Raw genomic sequence first — 14,094 nt, 5'->3', positions numbered from 1 at the left:
CAGATTACCTGCATCTCTCCAGGGTTATAGATCTCACTTATACCCTCTTCCCAATCAGCTGGTTTTGATGAGTGTTAGTATTTTTAGAAACATCTTAGCTGTGTTTTCTGTCCTTCAGTGATTCCTATCTACCTTTGCATATATGAAAATAAGGGAAGAAATAATTTGATTCGCAGCTATTTTCTTCTCTGTAGCTTTGAAAGAAATTGCATTTAATGCTGTTTAATAGGATGCATCATGCTGAGGGAATAGCATTTCAGGACACATCACAGATACTGGTTAAGATTGACAGTTCCAACTTACTGGAAGAAGGGGCTCAGAGAAATGCAGTAACTCAGAAACTCTCAGCACAGAAGTTACAAACCAGCAGTTGGACTCTGAACTCCTCTCTTTGGACGTTGGGATTGGCAGATTTGAAAGCTGATTATTAGATTCAAATACATTTTGAAATAAAGTGGCTTTTGCTAAAGTTCTATCCTGAGTAGCACTTCAGACTTAGTGATGTCAAAGGCAACATGAAGCTGAAGATACCCAAGGCAGGTAGTGTAGGTGTAGTGTGGGTTTCATTGGTTTAGTACTGCAGAATAATCATGTTTGGGTGCTTGAATGTAACACGAACAAAGCCAACCAGCTGAGCTATTGATCTGCCCCTTCTCTCCACCTTTTCTTCGTGCCTGACAAGTTGGAATGCATAAAACTGCTCAGCAAAATTTGCAGAGAAAGACTGTGCTGCTGCTCCTGTTTTTAGCTGGGGAGTTGAGCAGAGAAGCCACCCCTGCAGTTACCCAGACTGTCTGTGGAAAATACAAGACTTGATCCAGGTCCCAAGTCTTTATTTATTCAGTTAAGTATTTATTCTGTTGAGGAAATGTTGAGGAAAACTGTTCTAGCAGGAGGTAAAACTGCAAACTCTTTTTTGCAAAGCCAATCTGACACCTGGCATTTAAGTTTTTCCAGCAACTGGGTATGAGGATCAAGAGAAAAATTGAGTTTTTGAGAAAGGAGCTGAACTGAACCTACTTACAGGATCATGTCACAGAGTCATTAGATATTCCAGTGGATACCTTTGTTTTGTATCTGTCATTTAAATTATTTTATTGCTTTGCTTGTGTTTATGTTGTAGGTGCTGTCTTCAGGGCAGTGTTATTTGTCATAATGCTGTGATAGAGAAGGGTGCAGACATCAAGGACTGTTTGATTGGAAGTGATCAGAGGCTGGAAACCAGAGGTAAGTACAAAAGCTGTGTTTATTGTGCATTTGTCATAATTTTCAGAACTTTTTCTTTGAGATTTTACTCCTGCTTCTTCATGAAGTGATAGTAAACTGTGGCAGTTCTACAGTGGGGTGTCCTATAATATCAGGACTTTTTTCATGGAAAGTACAGCTTCTTGGCATAAGTTCAGTGGTTTGCTCCTCTGAAGTTGGCAGAAAAGCTCTGTTTTTCTCATAAGGAACAAGATTGGGTGCTGAGACAGTCTTTTCCCAGAGACCACAATTAGATCAGCTTGAGGTTGTCCTCAGCAGAAGGAGCCATTATTTTGACTAGTAATCTTTGTCAGTGGTGGGGGCAAAGCAAGCAAATCTACTGAACACACAAACATCCTTCTCTGTAGATGCTCCCAACCCACAGTGCCAGTGTGTTCACTTTGCTCCAAGGAAGAACTCAAGGTGAAACATCATATTAGGACCTGGTGTGCTCAACTACATTCAGATCTGCTTTACTGCCATGAAGTACTATTTTGGGGCTTCGGAAAAGTCACAGCTACGTGGCCCTCATTTATACAAAGTTCAGCTGTCCAGTGGGAGTGCTCGTGGTGAGGGCTCGGTGGTAACCGCATGAGTGGAACTGTTGATTTCCTGCCCTAAGAGATAATGGGCAGGAAATGGCTGTTTCAGTGACTGCATCCCAAGCAGAGGCTTTTTAATGAATATTTATGGTTGGGGTTTGGCAGATCCTTGCTCCAGTGTGTAGACCGAGGACAAAAGTGAGTTCCTTTGCAGGCTTCATGTGAAGTTATTTAGTCAGATCAGGATTTATTTGCTTGCTTTGTCTTTGTGGGTGGATTCCCAGTTCTAAGTGTCTTGATACAGAGCAGGGTTTGCACTTAATGTAGTACAGCATTACCTGTTGTCAGCTTTGCATATGACAAATTTTAAATTTAAACTAAAAGTACAAAGGACTCCTGAAAACAAAGTATTGATCTTGCAGTTGCAAGTCTCTGATACTGTAGGTAATATGTTGAGTTCACTGTGGTCTTGGTCTCTGTGTGGCTGTGTCTACTCATAGCTTTGCCCATCACACCAGTCTGAGTTGGTGTCCTTTGTGGGCTTCATTGTCCCCTGTCATAGAATCATTTAGGTTGGAAAAGTCCTTTTCGTATCATGAAGTCTAACCATAAACCTAACGTTGCCAAGTCTACCATTAAACTACCCTGTCCCTGAGTGCTGCATCTACACATCTGCATGAATCACCAGGAGAGATGAATTGGGTCATGTTTGGTTAACCTGTATTGTGAACTGTGAGGACACCAGTGTAGATTTGGCTAATATTTTAGGAAACAGGAATATATTTGATTTCTTTGGTAGATGATACCAGACAGAAATATCCCCCTTTGACCTTGATCACAACCACTTCAGAAGTATCTTCCAGGCTGGAGATCCTAGTCTGGTTGATTGTAGTATGAAAACGAGTCTTTTCTTCTTGATTGTCTTTGTCATCCTTGTCTGAATATTTTTCAGGGTCTGTAGATGTATTTGCAGGGAGAATAACAGAGCTGTACCTATGGATCATTTGCCTATTCTTGAGAGTCTACTGCTCCCTTCCCCAAAGTTTAAACCCACTTCTTGGGTTAACTAGAGGCTGTTTCGAAATGCATTATTGATATTAGCAGAGACATATTCAGGTAGATTATAAATACACCGTTATGCTGAGCAAGAAAAAATAGTAAAGCCTCAGTTCATTTTCCTGCCTCAGTTTCCTAACCATTCTAGAATTTCTTTGGGCTGGGGTCAGGTTTGCCTTGGTGGTCTGGGATCTGTCTATGAAGTTCATGACTTACTTCCTGCACCATGGAGTCTTTCCAGCCCAGCATGTCTCTTCTGACCTTGACTGATCCCATAGTAGACTGGGTCTTCTCTTTTTCACTGGGAAAGCATGTCATGACTTCCTTTCCCCTGCCCAAGACTTCCTGTATCTTGTGCCAAGCTTTTGGTGTGGCCCTGTAAGTCTGTTTCCATATTGCACCCTTCATCAAGACTTTGGCTGTGTTTTTCTGTTTGGTAACTTTTCCTTCTTCAAACTTGAGCTTCCATGGCTGGGTAAAGAAAAAACCTAGTTCTCTTGGGTAGGAGCCACCTTTTCTTGCAAGCTGATCACCCTTCAGTAGACATAAGCAGTAGCTGCTGGCTGCTGACCCTAGTCTGGGAGTTACACATTCCAGTTTCTGGGAGTAGAAACCTCCTCAGCAAAACTCCATACACCTTCCCAGAAACATTAAAAAAATAAAAATATACCAGTCCCTTATTCCAGAACATCAGCCAGGATTCATCAAAGGTAGAAATATCCCTGAATCATTCTACACAGCCCCAAGCAGATCCCACAGTTGACTTTGCTGCAGAACTGGCTGTATGCTCCCTGCTCTACCATATGAGTCCTGGCCACACTGCCCAGGCAGTTTGGGGTACAAGAGCTCTTTGAGCCAGAGGTGCACTGACTTCCTTTCATAAAATGAATTCCAGTCCCATGCAAGGAGGATGGCAGGAGAACAGCTACCACAAATGATAGGCAAATGTAACTTAAACCAGCTCTCATCCTTCTCCTTCTGCAGAATAATATGGGTATGTTTAGGGTGGTCCAAATGGTACAGCTGGGAGTAATGGGATTGAATTAAACACAATTTAGGTTGGCTATCTGGAGCATTTTCCTAACGATGTGGTCTGGTAGGCTGTGGGATAATCTCCCTGGGGACATGGTGGGAGACCTCATCACTTAATAATGGGCTTGGCAAATCTCTTGACACCTAAATAGAGGGAATACTCCACCACTGGTTACAGGGGTAGATCAGAGGCAACCTGGTACTTTCAAACTAAAAAGAAAATTGGAGACCCAGGAGTGCTGGCAACTGTTAGCAGTGTTGACCCAGTCCTGCATTGACTTCCACCCTGTCACAGCACTGCCAGAGACAGTATTTTTAAATGTCTCTGTTGAAGTCAAGGTATGGAGTTTTATTTAACTTCTGGATTTGCAAGCCATGCCTCCTGAGAGCCCAGCTATTCTCCTACTGCTTTTATTGCCATGCCTTGGAAGCATCCACTTTCCTTTCTCTTTGATAGTTTAAGGAATTTGCTAGCAGAGAATTAACAGATGGGCTTTGTGAAAGCTACCTCACCAGGTAGCAGTTTGAAAAACATGTTGGTACCTAAGAAAAAGGCAGTAATTCTTAGAGGAATAGGAAATGGCAGACAGCATTTTGAAAGAACATTATTGCACGGAGCATTCAATCACTGTTTTGAAGACAGTTATTAAGATTACACTGCAGCCTTTTTGATAAACCTGGTTTTACAGAGGCGCTCAAAAGCAGCATGTGCTCAGTGAAGTAGGACTAGAGAGAGGGAGTGCTGGTGATGGGCCAGTCGAGGAGTCAGATGAGCCTGGAGTCACCAAGTACAGCTCCAAAGGAGTCTCTCAGCCAGATTCAGCAGGGAGAGCATTGTACATCTGGTATGAGTTAGCCAGGTACAAGCATGTATGGTAAAGCAGGCTAACCCTTCTTCAAGGTAAAGTGGCCTAACCTTTCTTCAAAGCAACACCAGGAGCAGAGGCAGTAAACATTCACACAAAGTATAAAACTGGCAAAATTGGTATAAAATTCACTACCTTATCCCTTGCTTTCATCTCTGTTGTCATTGAGGCAGGGATGTTTTATTTGCATATTTATTTCCAGCATCAGACATGGGGCTCCAACTAGATCTGTGTCCTACCTGATCCTGACTCCTGCTTCACAGCTCTGCATTATGGCTCTGTCTGAGCACCAGGCTCATCCCAGTCCTAGCCTTCTCTTTGGTTTTTTCTCCTAGTGTTTCTCCCATAGAGACTTTTGTTTTTCTCTCTTACTTGGTTATTCCCAGACACCCACCTGACACCTCCTCTGGTCTGACCATAGCTGCTATTTCCAGTCCCATGCTCCTTTTTTCATCTAGCATTCATTCCCTGACTGCTTTCAGTTGGAATGCTTCCCTTTCTCTCATGCCCAGGCAGGCTCATACTGGGCACAGGAGGGGGGTGGTTCTGTGCCAAGGGCTCCACTGGTCCATACTGCTTGGAGGAAGCCCTGCCTTCCTCCTGCACTTCCATGGTCAGCAGTGCTCACTGCAATCTCTGGAGCTTTTAGCTGTCCTCCTAAGAACATGTGCAAACTTCAGATTTTTTTCAAAGGCTTATCACATAGCCAAAACTGTGTGGTTTCTCACAAGAAGAGAAAAAGGCACATATCCAGTAAGGACTGGCTCCCGTTTCCAATCATTTTCCAAGTCCTGTTCCAAGCTTGGAGTCCCAGGACTTCTCAATGAAACAGAATAAGATTGTTTTATTTTAATGAGGGCCAAAGAGCACATTTTTCTCTAATGTCATCCTCTAAAAGCAGGTACATTTTATGAAACCTCCACATGTGAATGGTTCCCTGCTTGTGAGGAGGCTTCACATGAGCCAAGATTTAACAGGGTAGGGACAGAAAGGAACTGAGAGACTTTCTGATGCTCTCACTACATTCAAGTAAGGGCAAGCATCTGCTCTTGCAAGATGCTGAGTACCTCCTGGTGCAGTCTTCAGGAACTGAAAACACTTAGCACGACACAGGGTTGGGATCAGAAGGCATGCTGCTGTGCAGATGGGAGTTGGGAAATCTCATGAAGAACAGACACAGACTAAACAGTGCACATATGTATATTGTGCACAGGGGTGCAAAATGAGCTGGAGGTGATGTAGGAATGGTGTGAATTTATAGCAAAACTGAGAGATTGGTAAGATTTCTCCCTGAAGTAGTTTAACTACTGAATGCCCATGACAAAGATATTGTTGGCAGTTAAAACAGGCATCTCTTAAATAGTTGACATTTTTGTTGCAGTGACTATGCAATGACTATACTGCTAACTAATCCTAATAAGCCTCCTTTCCAAGTTGTATAAAAATGGTTTATGAGTTCTGGCCTTAGCAGTGGCGCAAAACTTCCTTAGAATATTAGAATATCCATCCAGCAATGCTTTGGCCTCCCTTCTGCTGCTGGGGACTGCCACACTTGTGCATACTGTCATTCCCAGCCAGGGAAGTTCAGGCTTCCTGAGTGAGCGGGTTAAATGTGCTGCCACATTCACAGCATGCTGATATTGAAGTCTACCCAGAAGGCAGCAGTTCATAACCTTGTGGAAATATTTTTACATGCTCCACGCAGAGAAAATAACTACTTCTGCTCTGGTAGAGCTCAGGCACATGAAAAAGCCAGGAAGAATACCCCAATAGATGCTGAGAAAGGACAAAGGCTTGTGTCCAGTGCTCCAGGCAAATACGACACCTCTGCCATCATATCAGGAAATTAAGATGTAGGCAGTCAGACTGCTGTTTTTGAGATCCCTGCTTGCATTTGCTGTGAGGGAGTGATAGCCCATGGGAGCACTGATGGATGTAATCTAGTCCCTTCTCACACACTTTGCTGGGACTCTGTCCCAGCGTGAGGACATCAAGCATGTCCCCCTCCCCAAGGAGCTTGCTATCTTAGTTGCATCCCGAGCTCTGGGTCTCCTTTATCCTTTACTAACCTTTCTTCTAAGACCCTATGTGATCAGTTCCCTGTACATCTCTGTCCTCTACCTTCACTCCCTCAATCAATCTGCTCCAACCCACAGTAAAGTCATCTCTCATTGGGCACTGAATCACTCTTACCTTCACACTCTCAAGACACGTCTCAAGAAGGGTTGAGAGCAAAGGGATTAATTCTGGTTGAACTATGAAAAAAACCTCAGCTGAACCATGGGGCCACCAGCACTGAGAACTGGTGGTTGTTGGATGTAAGGCAGAAGTAAGATCCCTGCTGCCTGTCTGTTCTGTGGGCTGGAGGCCCCAGCTGTGGGCCAGAACTGATCTGCCTGAAGCTACCACTAACCCTCCTGGGGTGAGCTGCACATCCCTCATTCCCTGCATAAAGGAATCCTGGCAGCAGCTGGAACACTCAGCTCATGGGGATCATTGTTGCTGGGGACCCATGGGCTCAACTGATGCCTGCAGATTGGGGCTGACCTGGCACTTGGGAGAAATTGTGAGACACGCCTGGCCTTTGGGGCCACAGTGTGGTCACCCTGGTCTCCAGTGATCGTGGAAGTAAAGCTTGGCTGAGGAGAGAACAGGCCTTGACTGGAAAGTCCCACTGCTCTGTAAACACAAACAAATCAGCCCCCATCACCTGCTTCCCTTCTTTATCTGTACATGTAATTTAAAACACCCTCCAGCCTCCCAAAGTCAAGCTTCAGCTGCTTCCCATCCCCTTAAGCCCCTTTAGTTCCTCTCCCCCCCCCAACCTGGCTGCTTTTCCAGAGCCAACCATCACTGCAGAGACAAGTTGCTCTTCTCTCCCACTCTCTGATCCTTTCTGTCCTGGGTGAATGTGGTGGGAACCACCCACAGCGTGTTTTCGTGCATGCGTTTCTGCAGCCACCCCTCCCCCCCACCTAGTTTTTTAAGTTAAACTATCTCTTGCTTTAAAGAGAGCAAATACACAGCAGTGGCTTTCATCACTGCTGTATAATAGAGCAGTAATTCTGTGCCAGGGACTGTTTTCTATTTTATTTTAAAGGGTTTATAAAACAGTGTATGTAATTGAGTGAGTAAACTGAACGTTTTCTGGAGCCCCTGAGGGCTGAAACTTCGTGGTGGTCCTGGGCCTAGGCCCTAACCCTTTTTTTTCCTCTCTTTTTTTTTTTCCTCCCTTTCCCCTCCTTCCCCTCCTCCTTTACAACCCAGCGTTGCCACCAGCAGCAGCAGCAGCAATCTGTCTGGGGCTAATTGAGCAAACAACAAGGAGATGCTTTCACATGGCTTTTAAAGGAATGCTCCGGCATCCCCTTTCTGTGAGTGGCTTGGCAGGAACCTGCCAGGAAGGCTGGGGAGCGCTGGGTCCCCGGCCCCCAGCCTGCTGCTGGGGTTTGTGCTGGGCTGCGCAGTCATTTCCGCCCCTCTGTTTATTTGCATTACAATTTGTTTTTAGCCAAGCACCAAAAGCTGTTCTGCTCTCTAGCTCGCCTTGTGCGTATGTTTTTAAGGGGCTAGTGTACAGTATGTGTAAACAAATGTCTTCCCAAGCAGGAACGCGTATATAACGAGTGACAGGTTTTTGATTTACACTCAGTAAAGTCTCTGTGGACACTCGGTTCAAGCACCCAGGCAAATTTCAGGCTGGGCTGCGTCAGCAACTTGAAGCAAAGTGCTAATCAGGAGGTTGAATATGTTGATCAGCTCTGGATTTGCTTAGCACCAGATGCTCCCAATCTGAGAAGATCTAGTTGAACATGATTTAAGATTGAAGAGTCCAACTCTTACGGCTTTCTCAAAGTCCTTTCTCTAATCTGTCTTCTTTCTCTGTGGGCTGAATGCATCTGTAACCCTGCCAGTGTCAGATAAAAGGCAGCCTGGTAAGAAATCCGTAATGGGGAGCTGGGGAAGGAGAAAGGGAGCTGAACAGCAAAGCATGTGAGGTACTTCTCCCTCCTCCCCCAGAGTTTCAGGCAGAGTTTCTGCGGGAACTGAGCTTGCTGGTACCAGCCAGAGCCACTGGCAACTGGCAGCCACGTCTGATAATGAAACACTATCCACAGCTCAGCTCTCTGGCACTCACACTGGAGTCTGAATTCCCTTCGCTCCTCAAGAAGGGCTTTGGGAATGGAAGAGGGAAGCAGGGTGAATCCTTATCTGCCTACCACATCCCCTTGGGGTGCGGAATGGGGCTTTGTTTCTAGCAAAACCATTCCCTTTATCGCTTAAAAACTTTCTCGCAGATTTTAGGCAGGCAGATTCATGTGTTTTCTGTAAGCCTTTACAAAAAGAAATACGTTCGGTGATACGAGTCTGAAGTAAGAGTGACATACCATGTGTGCCCACTTTGGGGAATCTGGGCCACGGGGATCAAGGAGGAGATGAAACAGGCACAGGGGTGAGAGATGAGGGAATGCTCCAATTTCCCATGTGGCTTTGGCTGCTGAAGCTCCCTAAACTCACTGCTGCCTCAGTTTCCCCATCTGTAAAACAGGAATGCTCTTACTCACCCGTTCTCAAAAAGCATTTTGAACTCATCAGGTGTAAAATACAAGACACCATAAGGCTGCTGCAAGCATGTCAGTGCAAAATACAAATAGTCTGTACCACTTCTGCAGCAAGGTATGTGACAGGACCCATCCCAGCTCTGCACATTTAGGACCGTGGAGGATGCTGTCTGAAATGAAGCAAGAAGTTCCTTATTAAAAAGTATTGCTACAGATAACCTATATATAGAACCATAAATTGACATGGCTCTCTATAAGCCTAGATGAAGGCATGTTTAATCTGCAGAGGCATAATATAATTACTCTCACTGGATGGTAGCCAGGGTCTTATTCACATCATAGAAATCAACATGATAGATAGTCTGCTTGGAGGAGGTTCAGGAATGGAGTCACAGGGGTTGCTACAGGGCCTGTTGAGATATATTCGGAAAGTTGTTGGGGGTGAGGAATGTTATAGCAAGAAATGCTGCAGGTTGGATTTGAGGTACCTTGGCAAGGCTGTGTGGGGTCCAGGATGGGAGGAGAGAGGTGCTGAAGGCTGGACTTGGGGCTATTGGCAAGAGTTGTCCTGGAGAAGTTGTGTGGTGCTACCTACATCATGCTTGCACCTGGCACTTGTACAGTCAGCCCCTCATTTTCCTGAGCATTGCATCCACCTCTGCTCATCCTGCCCAAAGTGCTGGAGACTGAGCTCCAGGATGTTAATGTGAGGCTCCAGGACTAATTACCAGTTTACAATAAATACCCTGAGCAAAGAGCTGAATGTCTCAATCTGATGCTGCAGGTGAGAAGCAGCCCCTTGGTCTCCTTATTTTAGCCTTCACGAAGGGTCTCTGAAAGGAAGTGGTGTGGCTCACTCATTCTGTCCCTCAGGCTGAGAAGATTGCATACGATCCATATGATTGTGGGGTTCAGGTTGCGGTGAGAAATTATCTTGCCACAGTGCAGAGGTTTATAGAGCACAATTTGATCAAACCTTTACTGGAGCAATGGTTTGCATGGCACAAAAGGTTGCATCTTGAATTTTAAACCAAGAGAAGCACCATGTTGGCCCAGCCACTTTGGGAATTGCCAGGAATTTCTTCCTTTAGCCAAAGGTGGGATATTTGTTGTTTAGCAGCAATCTTGCATGATACACTCCCCTGAGGGGAGGAGTTTTGTAGGTAAATAAAACACAGCTCATCGTTTCCATCATCCTTGGCTATCTACCCCCACTGCTGTGTAAGGTGTGGGAGACACCAGAGCCTCCACTGGTGTATCCCAGCCCCTCACAGGCCTTGACACTTTATCCCAGGCTCCAGAGACAATTGTTATTCCTAATTGCAGGAGGTAAGATGAAGAGCCTAAGGGCATGGACTCACCACCTGAGCTCCACCTGGATAGGTGTCCAGCTCCTGGAGAGCAGTTTAGATTCACCACCTCCCCCACAGTACCCCAAGGACACCCACTTTGAGCACACCAGCTTTGTGTCATGCTCTGAGGCCACATGCTTGGGTTTTTTAAGCACTGGGCTTTCAGTTGCGTGTTTTTATTATTTTGGCTTTAGATCCTTTATTTGCAGTCCTTCCCTGACAAGCTGCTTTTGCATTTTAAAGGGAAGGCTCTTTCAGTACAGTGCATTAACAGTGCTGGGGCAGGGACTGGCACATTAATGTGTCCACTGGGGCTGTGCAAAGCTCCTGGGAACAGGCAAAGGAGTGACCTTGCAGAAATTGCCCCTCCAACAAATTTGCTCCTGAGGGTCAGATTTAAATTAAAAAAAAAAAAAAGAAAATAAAACACAAAAAATCTCTTGTTTTTAAGCTGCCAGGGCTGAGTTCAGATTGCTGAGAGGATCTCACACTGCCTTGGTGATGGCCCCCTGGTGCTGAGCAGCCCTTTTCCCCCCCAGCATCCAAGCAGTTTGGAGTAGACAGTGCTCTTTAGCGCCAGGGTGGATTACTGATCTTTAATTTTATGTCCAATCTCCATGTTAGATGTTGATGGTTCCTTGCCTTGACCTAGGTGTACACCTGTCAGTAGCAGCTGTGACTTCCGTAGGGCCTCTCTTGTTTATTAGTGACACATACATGTGAAAACTCTCATTAGAGAAATCTCCTGATGTTTAGTCAGTTGTTTAGGCTTTCACCATGTGTGTGGGATACTGTCGGAAAGACGCTTGAGTTCAGCAAATCTCTGTTTGAGTTCTCCAGAATCTGCTTTTCTCATTTGTTTTAAAGTTGCAGATTTAAAAAATGCAAGGTCTGAAGCTCTGCTGCAAAACTCAATTGCTCTTCTTTTCCTCCCTCTCTCTTTTCAGCCAAACATGTTAATGAAGTCATTGTGGGCACCGAACAGCTGATGGAGATATAACCCGAGTAGCTTTTAAAGATGATTTTATGGAAGCCAGCAGCAGAACCAGATGTTCGAGCATCGTAAGATCATCCGTACAGATCAGTACTGGCATGGTTTACCCTGTCATTGCTCCTTTCCTGTTCAGCTTTATATTTATGTCTTAATAAAGGAGTATTTGCAGAGCGGAGTGTCCGTGGGCCCCTCCCCCCTCATTGGGATGCGCGCGGGTTGGTGCCGGGTGAGATCGCTCCTGCCCGGCCAGCGCACTGTACTTTTCCAGCAGAAGGGAGAGCGGGGACCACACAGACTGTGCCCACTCCAAAGAATGACTTAGCCGCCCTCCCTGCGGCGTAAATCACGTCCCTGCAGTCCTGCACCACCGTCCCTGAGCCTGGGAGAAACTGCTCAGGATGCTGCTTGTGCATCTCATCAGCACAGCAGGCAGACAGTGAGAACAGCGGCTGTGCCGGCTGCTCTTTGCCACCCGGCAGCTTCGCCGGCCTTCTCCTCGTCCTCACTGTCTCTCATGATGCTGCCCCACCACACAGAAGCATTTAATCTGTGCCTCTTCCCCTCTGTAATGCAGTCAAAGAGTTTGGCACCCATTTCCATCAGGGCTGAGTTTGGTCTGATACTTTGAAATTCTGCCCAAGAGCAAGTATGTCAGAGCTGGTGCATGAAGGAGGCATGAGGTGTAAACAGTGGGTACTCCCTGCCTTATTTTGATGGTTCTTCCTGTCAGTCCACTGTTCCTAATCCCAGACAAGAGGTCTCTCCCCACACTTGGATGATCCGTGGATGACTGTACCTGTGTCTCTGAGATGAGTTGCTCGTGTTAATGTGAAACGCACAGCCTTGTGGTCAGGGCCTGTGCCAGGATTGTAAAGCACCTGGATGGGATTGAAACACAAGCTGTTCTTTAATGTTTATAAATTGGACACAAGTTCCTACCTAAAAGCTGTTTATTAGAATGTAGTAGGATTGAACAGGACATTTATCTGCCCCTGGCAGTTTGACATCCAGAGGTGCTTACAGCAACTGGCAGGGATGGTATTTCATTAACTGAAGTGATAAATGTTAAATGTGTGCTTCATGGGCATCTGTGACCCCTGAGGAGAGTTACCATTTCCTAGTTAATTTGACAGGAGAGAGATTATAATCCAGACATTCCCTGAGTTTCATAAACAAAATCCTTCTTCTAAAGGACCAGATTGGAATGGAAACTATGGGTAAGGACGAGCTTCAAGGTCTGTGACAAGCTGCAGAGAAGAAATGCACTGCAGTTCAGCTCCAGCTTTGTGCTGGAGGTTTTGTCTCGTGTATGTGCGCAAACATGTTCCTAAGGTACGAAGCCTTTTTCATCCAAGGATCGCAGAGGTTTTACAGAGGTTAATTAAAGAGAGTTCTTGTCTCTGTGTGCGGCAAGGGAGAGAGGCTCCATTTTGGGTGTGTAGAAACAGAAGCAGAGTGGAGTGTAATTACCTAGCTTTGCATTTTACCAGAAGGCTGGCAAAGCCTTGAGAGGTTTGCAGGGACTTTGACTCACAGTCCTTTTGCTGAAACACAAAGCCTTCTCCCCCTCTGTTTTTAGGATACATCTTAACTTCTGAAAGGTCTGCATTGCCTTCTTTAGCAGCTACAGCTTTACCTCCTTGTGCCTTAATTATATGTTAAAGTCTCAGTCCTTTTGTTTAGCTAATTTAAGAAGAGGGTGGGGGGCTCTTTACTGTGTCGGTTAGAATTTAGCATTAATTTAGTGTTCTCTGACACTTGAAAACCTGGCTAGGATTTGAGGCATTTTCTTTTCCTTTTCGCCTTTTACAACCTGCAGGTGTTTGGTGTGAGATAAAAGTAGATCCCAAAGTGAGATTTCACAGCACAAATTATCAAAGTGAAGATTCACTCTTGATGTAGTCTACGTGTGTGGCAGTAATTATGAAAAATAGTTCAGGATAATAGGGCCTTCAGGAATCCCAAGACAGGCACTGGGAGGTTAACCCTTCCTCATCTAACCTGGCCTCCACACTGCTGTCATCATCAGGTGAGCATGTGATGGGTTGGGTCAGGCAACTTCACAAACCGAGTGATGTTTGAGTCATTGAGAAAATTGGGGAGGTGACTGAGGACATCAGGTTCTGTTCCCAGGTAGTTTTGGATGTGACTGTTTGGTCCCAGGTCACAGAGACATTCTGGAAGGTGTTACTAGTACAGGCTGCTCACCAACTTTGAGGAATGGAGCACCTTTCAGACACAAATAAGATGCTCTGTCACCCCCAGGCAGCTGAGCATTACAGCTTGTGCCCATCACAGTGTTACTGGTGTCAAGCTGGTGCTATATAGGCAACATTTCTCTGAAGGAGATGAAAGTTCTCCAGTTCTGTAGGCGCTGGCTCTTTCTCGACAGACTCGTCCTGAACACTTCTTTGGCAGATGTAACGCCAGGTTGCTGTGAAAAGG

General features: G+C 45.5%; 1 protein-coding gene across 1 annotated transcript in view; it reads left to right on the top strand.

Annotated features, from left to right (window-relative positions):
• The window catches only part of EIF2B3 (eukaryotic translation initiation factor 2B subunit gamma), a 94,307-nt gene extending 82,488 nt beyond the window's left edge, over nt 1–11,819 (top strand). The window contains exons 10-11 of the mRNA XM_064720166.1: nt 1,124–1,227; nt 11,603–11,819. Of these exons, the coding sequence (XP_064576236.1) occupies nt 1,124–1,227; nt 11,603–11,655 (157 nt within the window). The 3' untranslated portion in view covers nt 11,656–11,819. The remainder of the gene's footprint in view (nt 1–1,123; nt 1,228–11,602) is intronic.
• Nucleotides 11,820–14,094: the final 2,275 nt, after the last annotated feature.

Source organism: Zonotrichia leucophrys, chromosome 8 (genome assembly GCF_028769735.1).
Source record: "Zonotrichia leucophrys gambelii isolate GWCS_2022_RI chromosome 8, RI_Zleu_2.0, whole genome shotgun sequence".
Classification (NCBI taxonomy): domain Eukaryota; kingdom Metazoa; phylum Chordata; class Aves; order Passeriformes; family Passerellidae; genus Zonotrichia; species Zonotrichia leucophrys.
The sequence above is the reverse complement of the archived record's forward strand: the minus strand, read 5'-3'. Positions and strand labels throughout refer to the sequence as shown.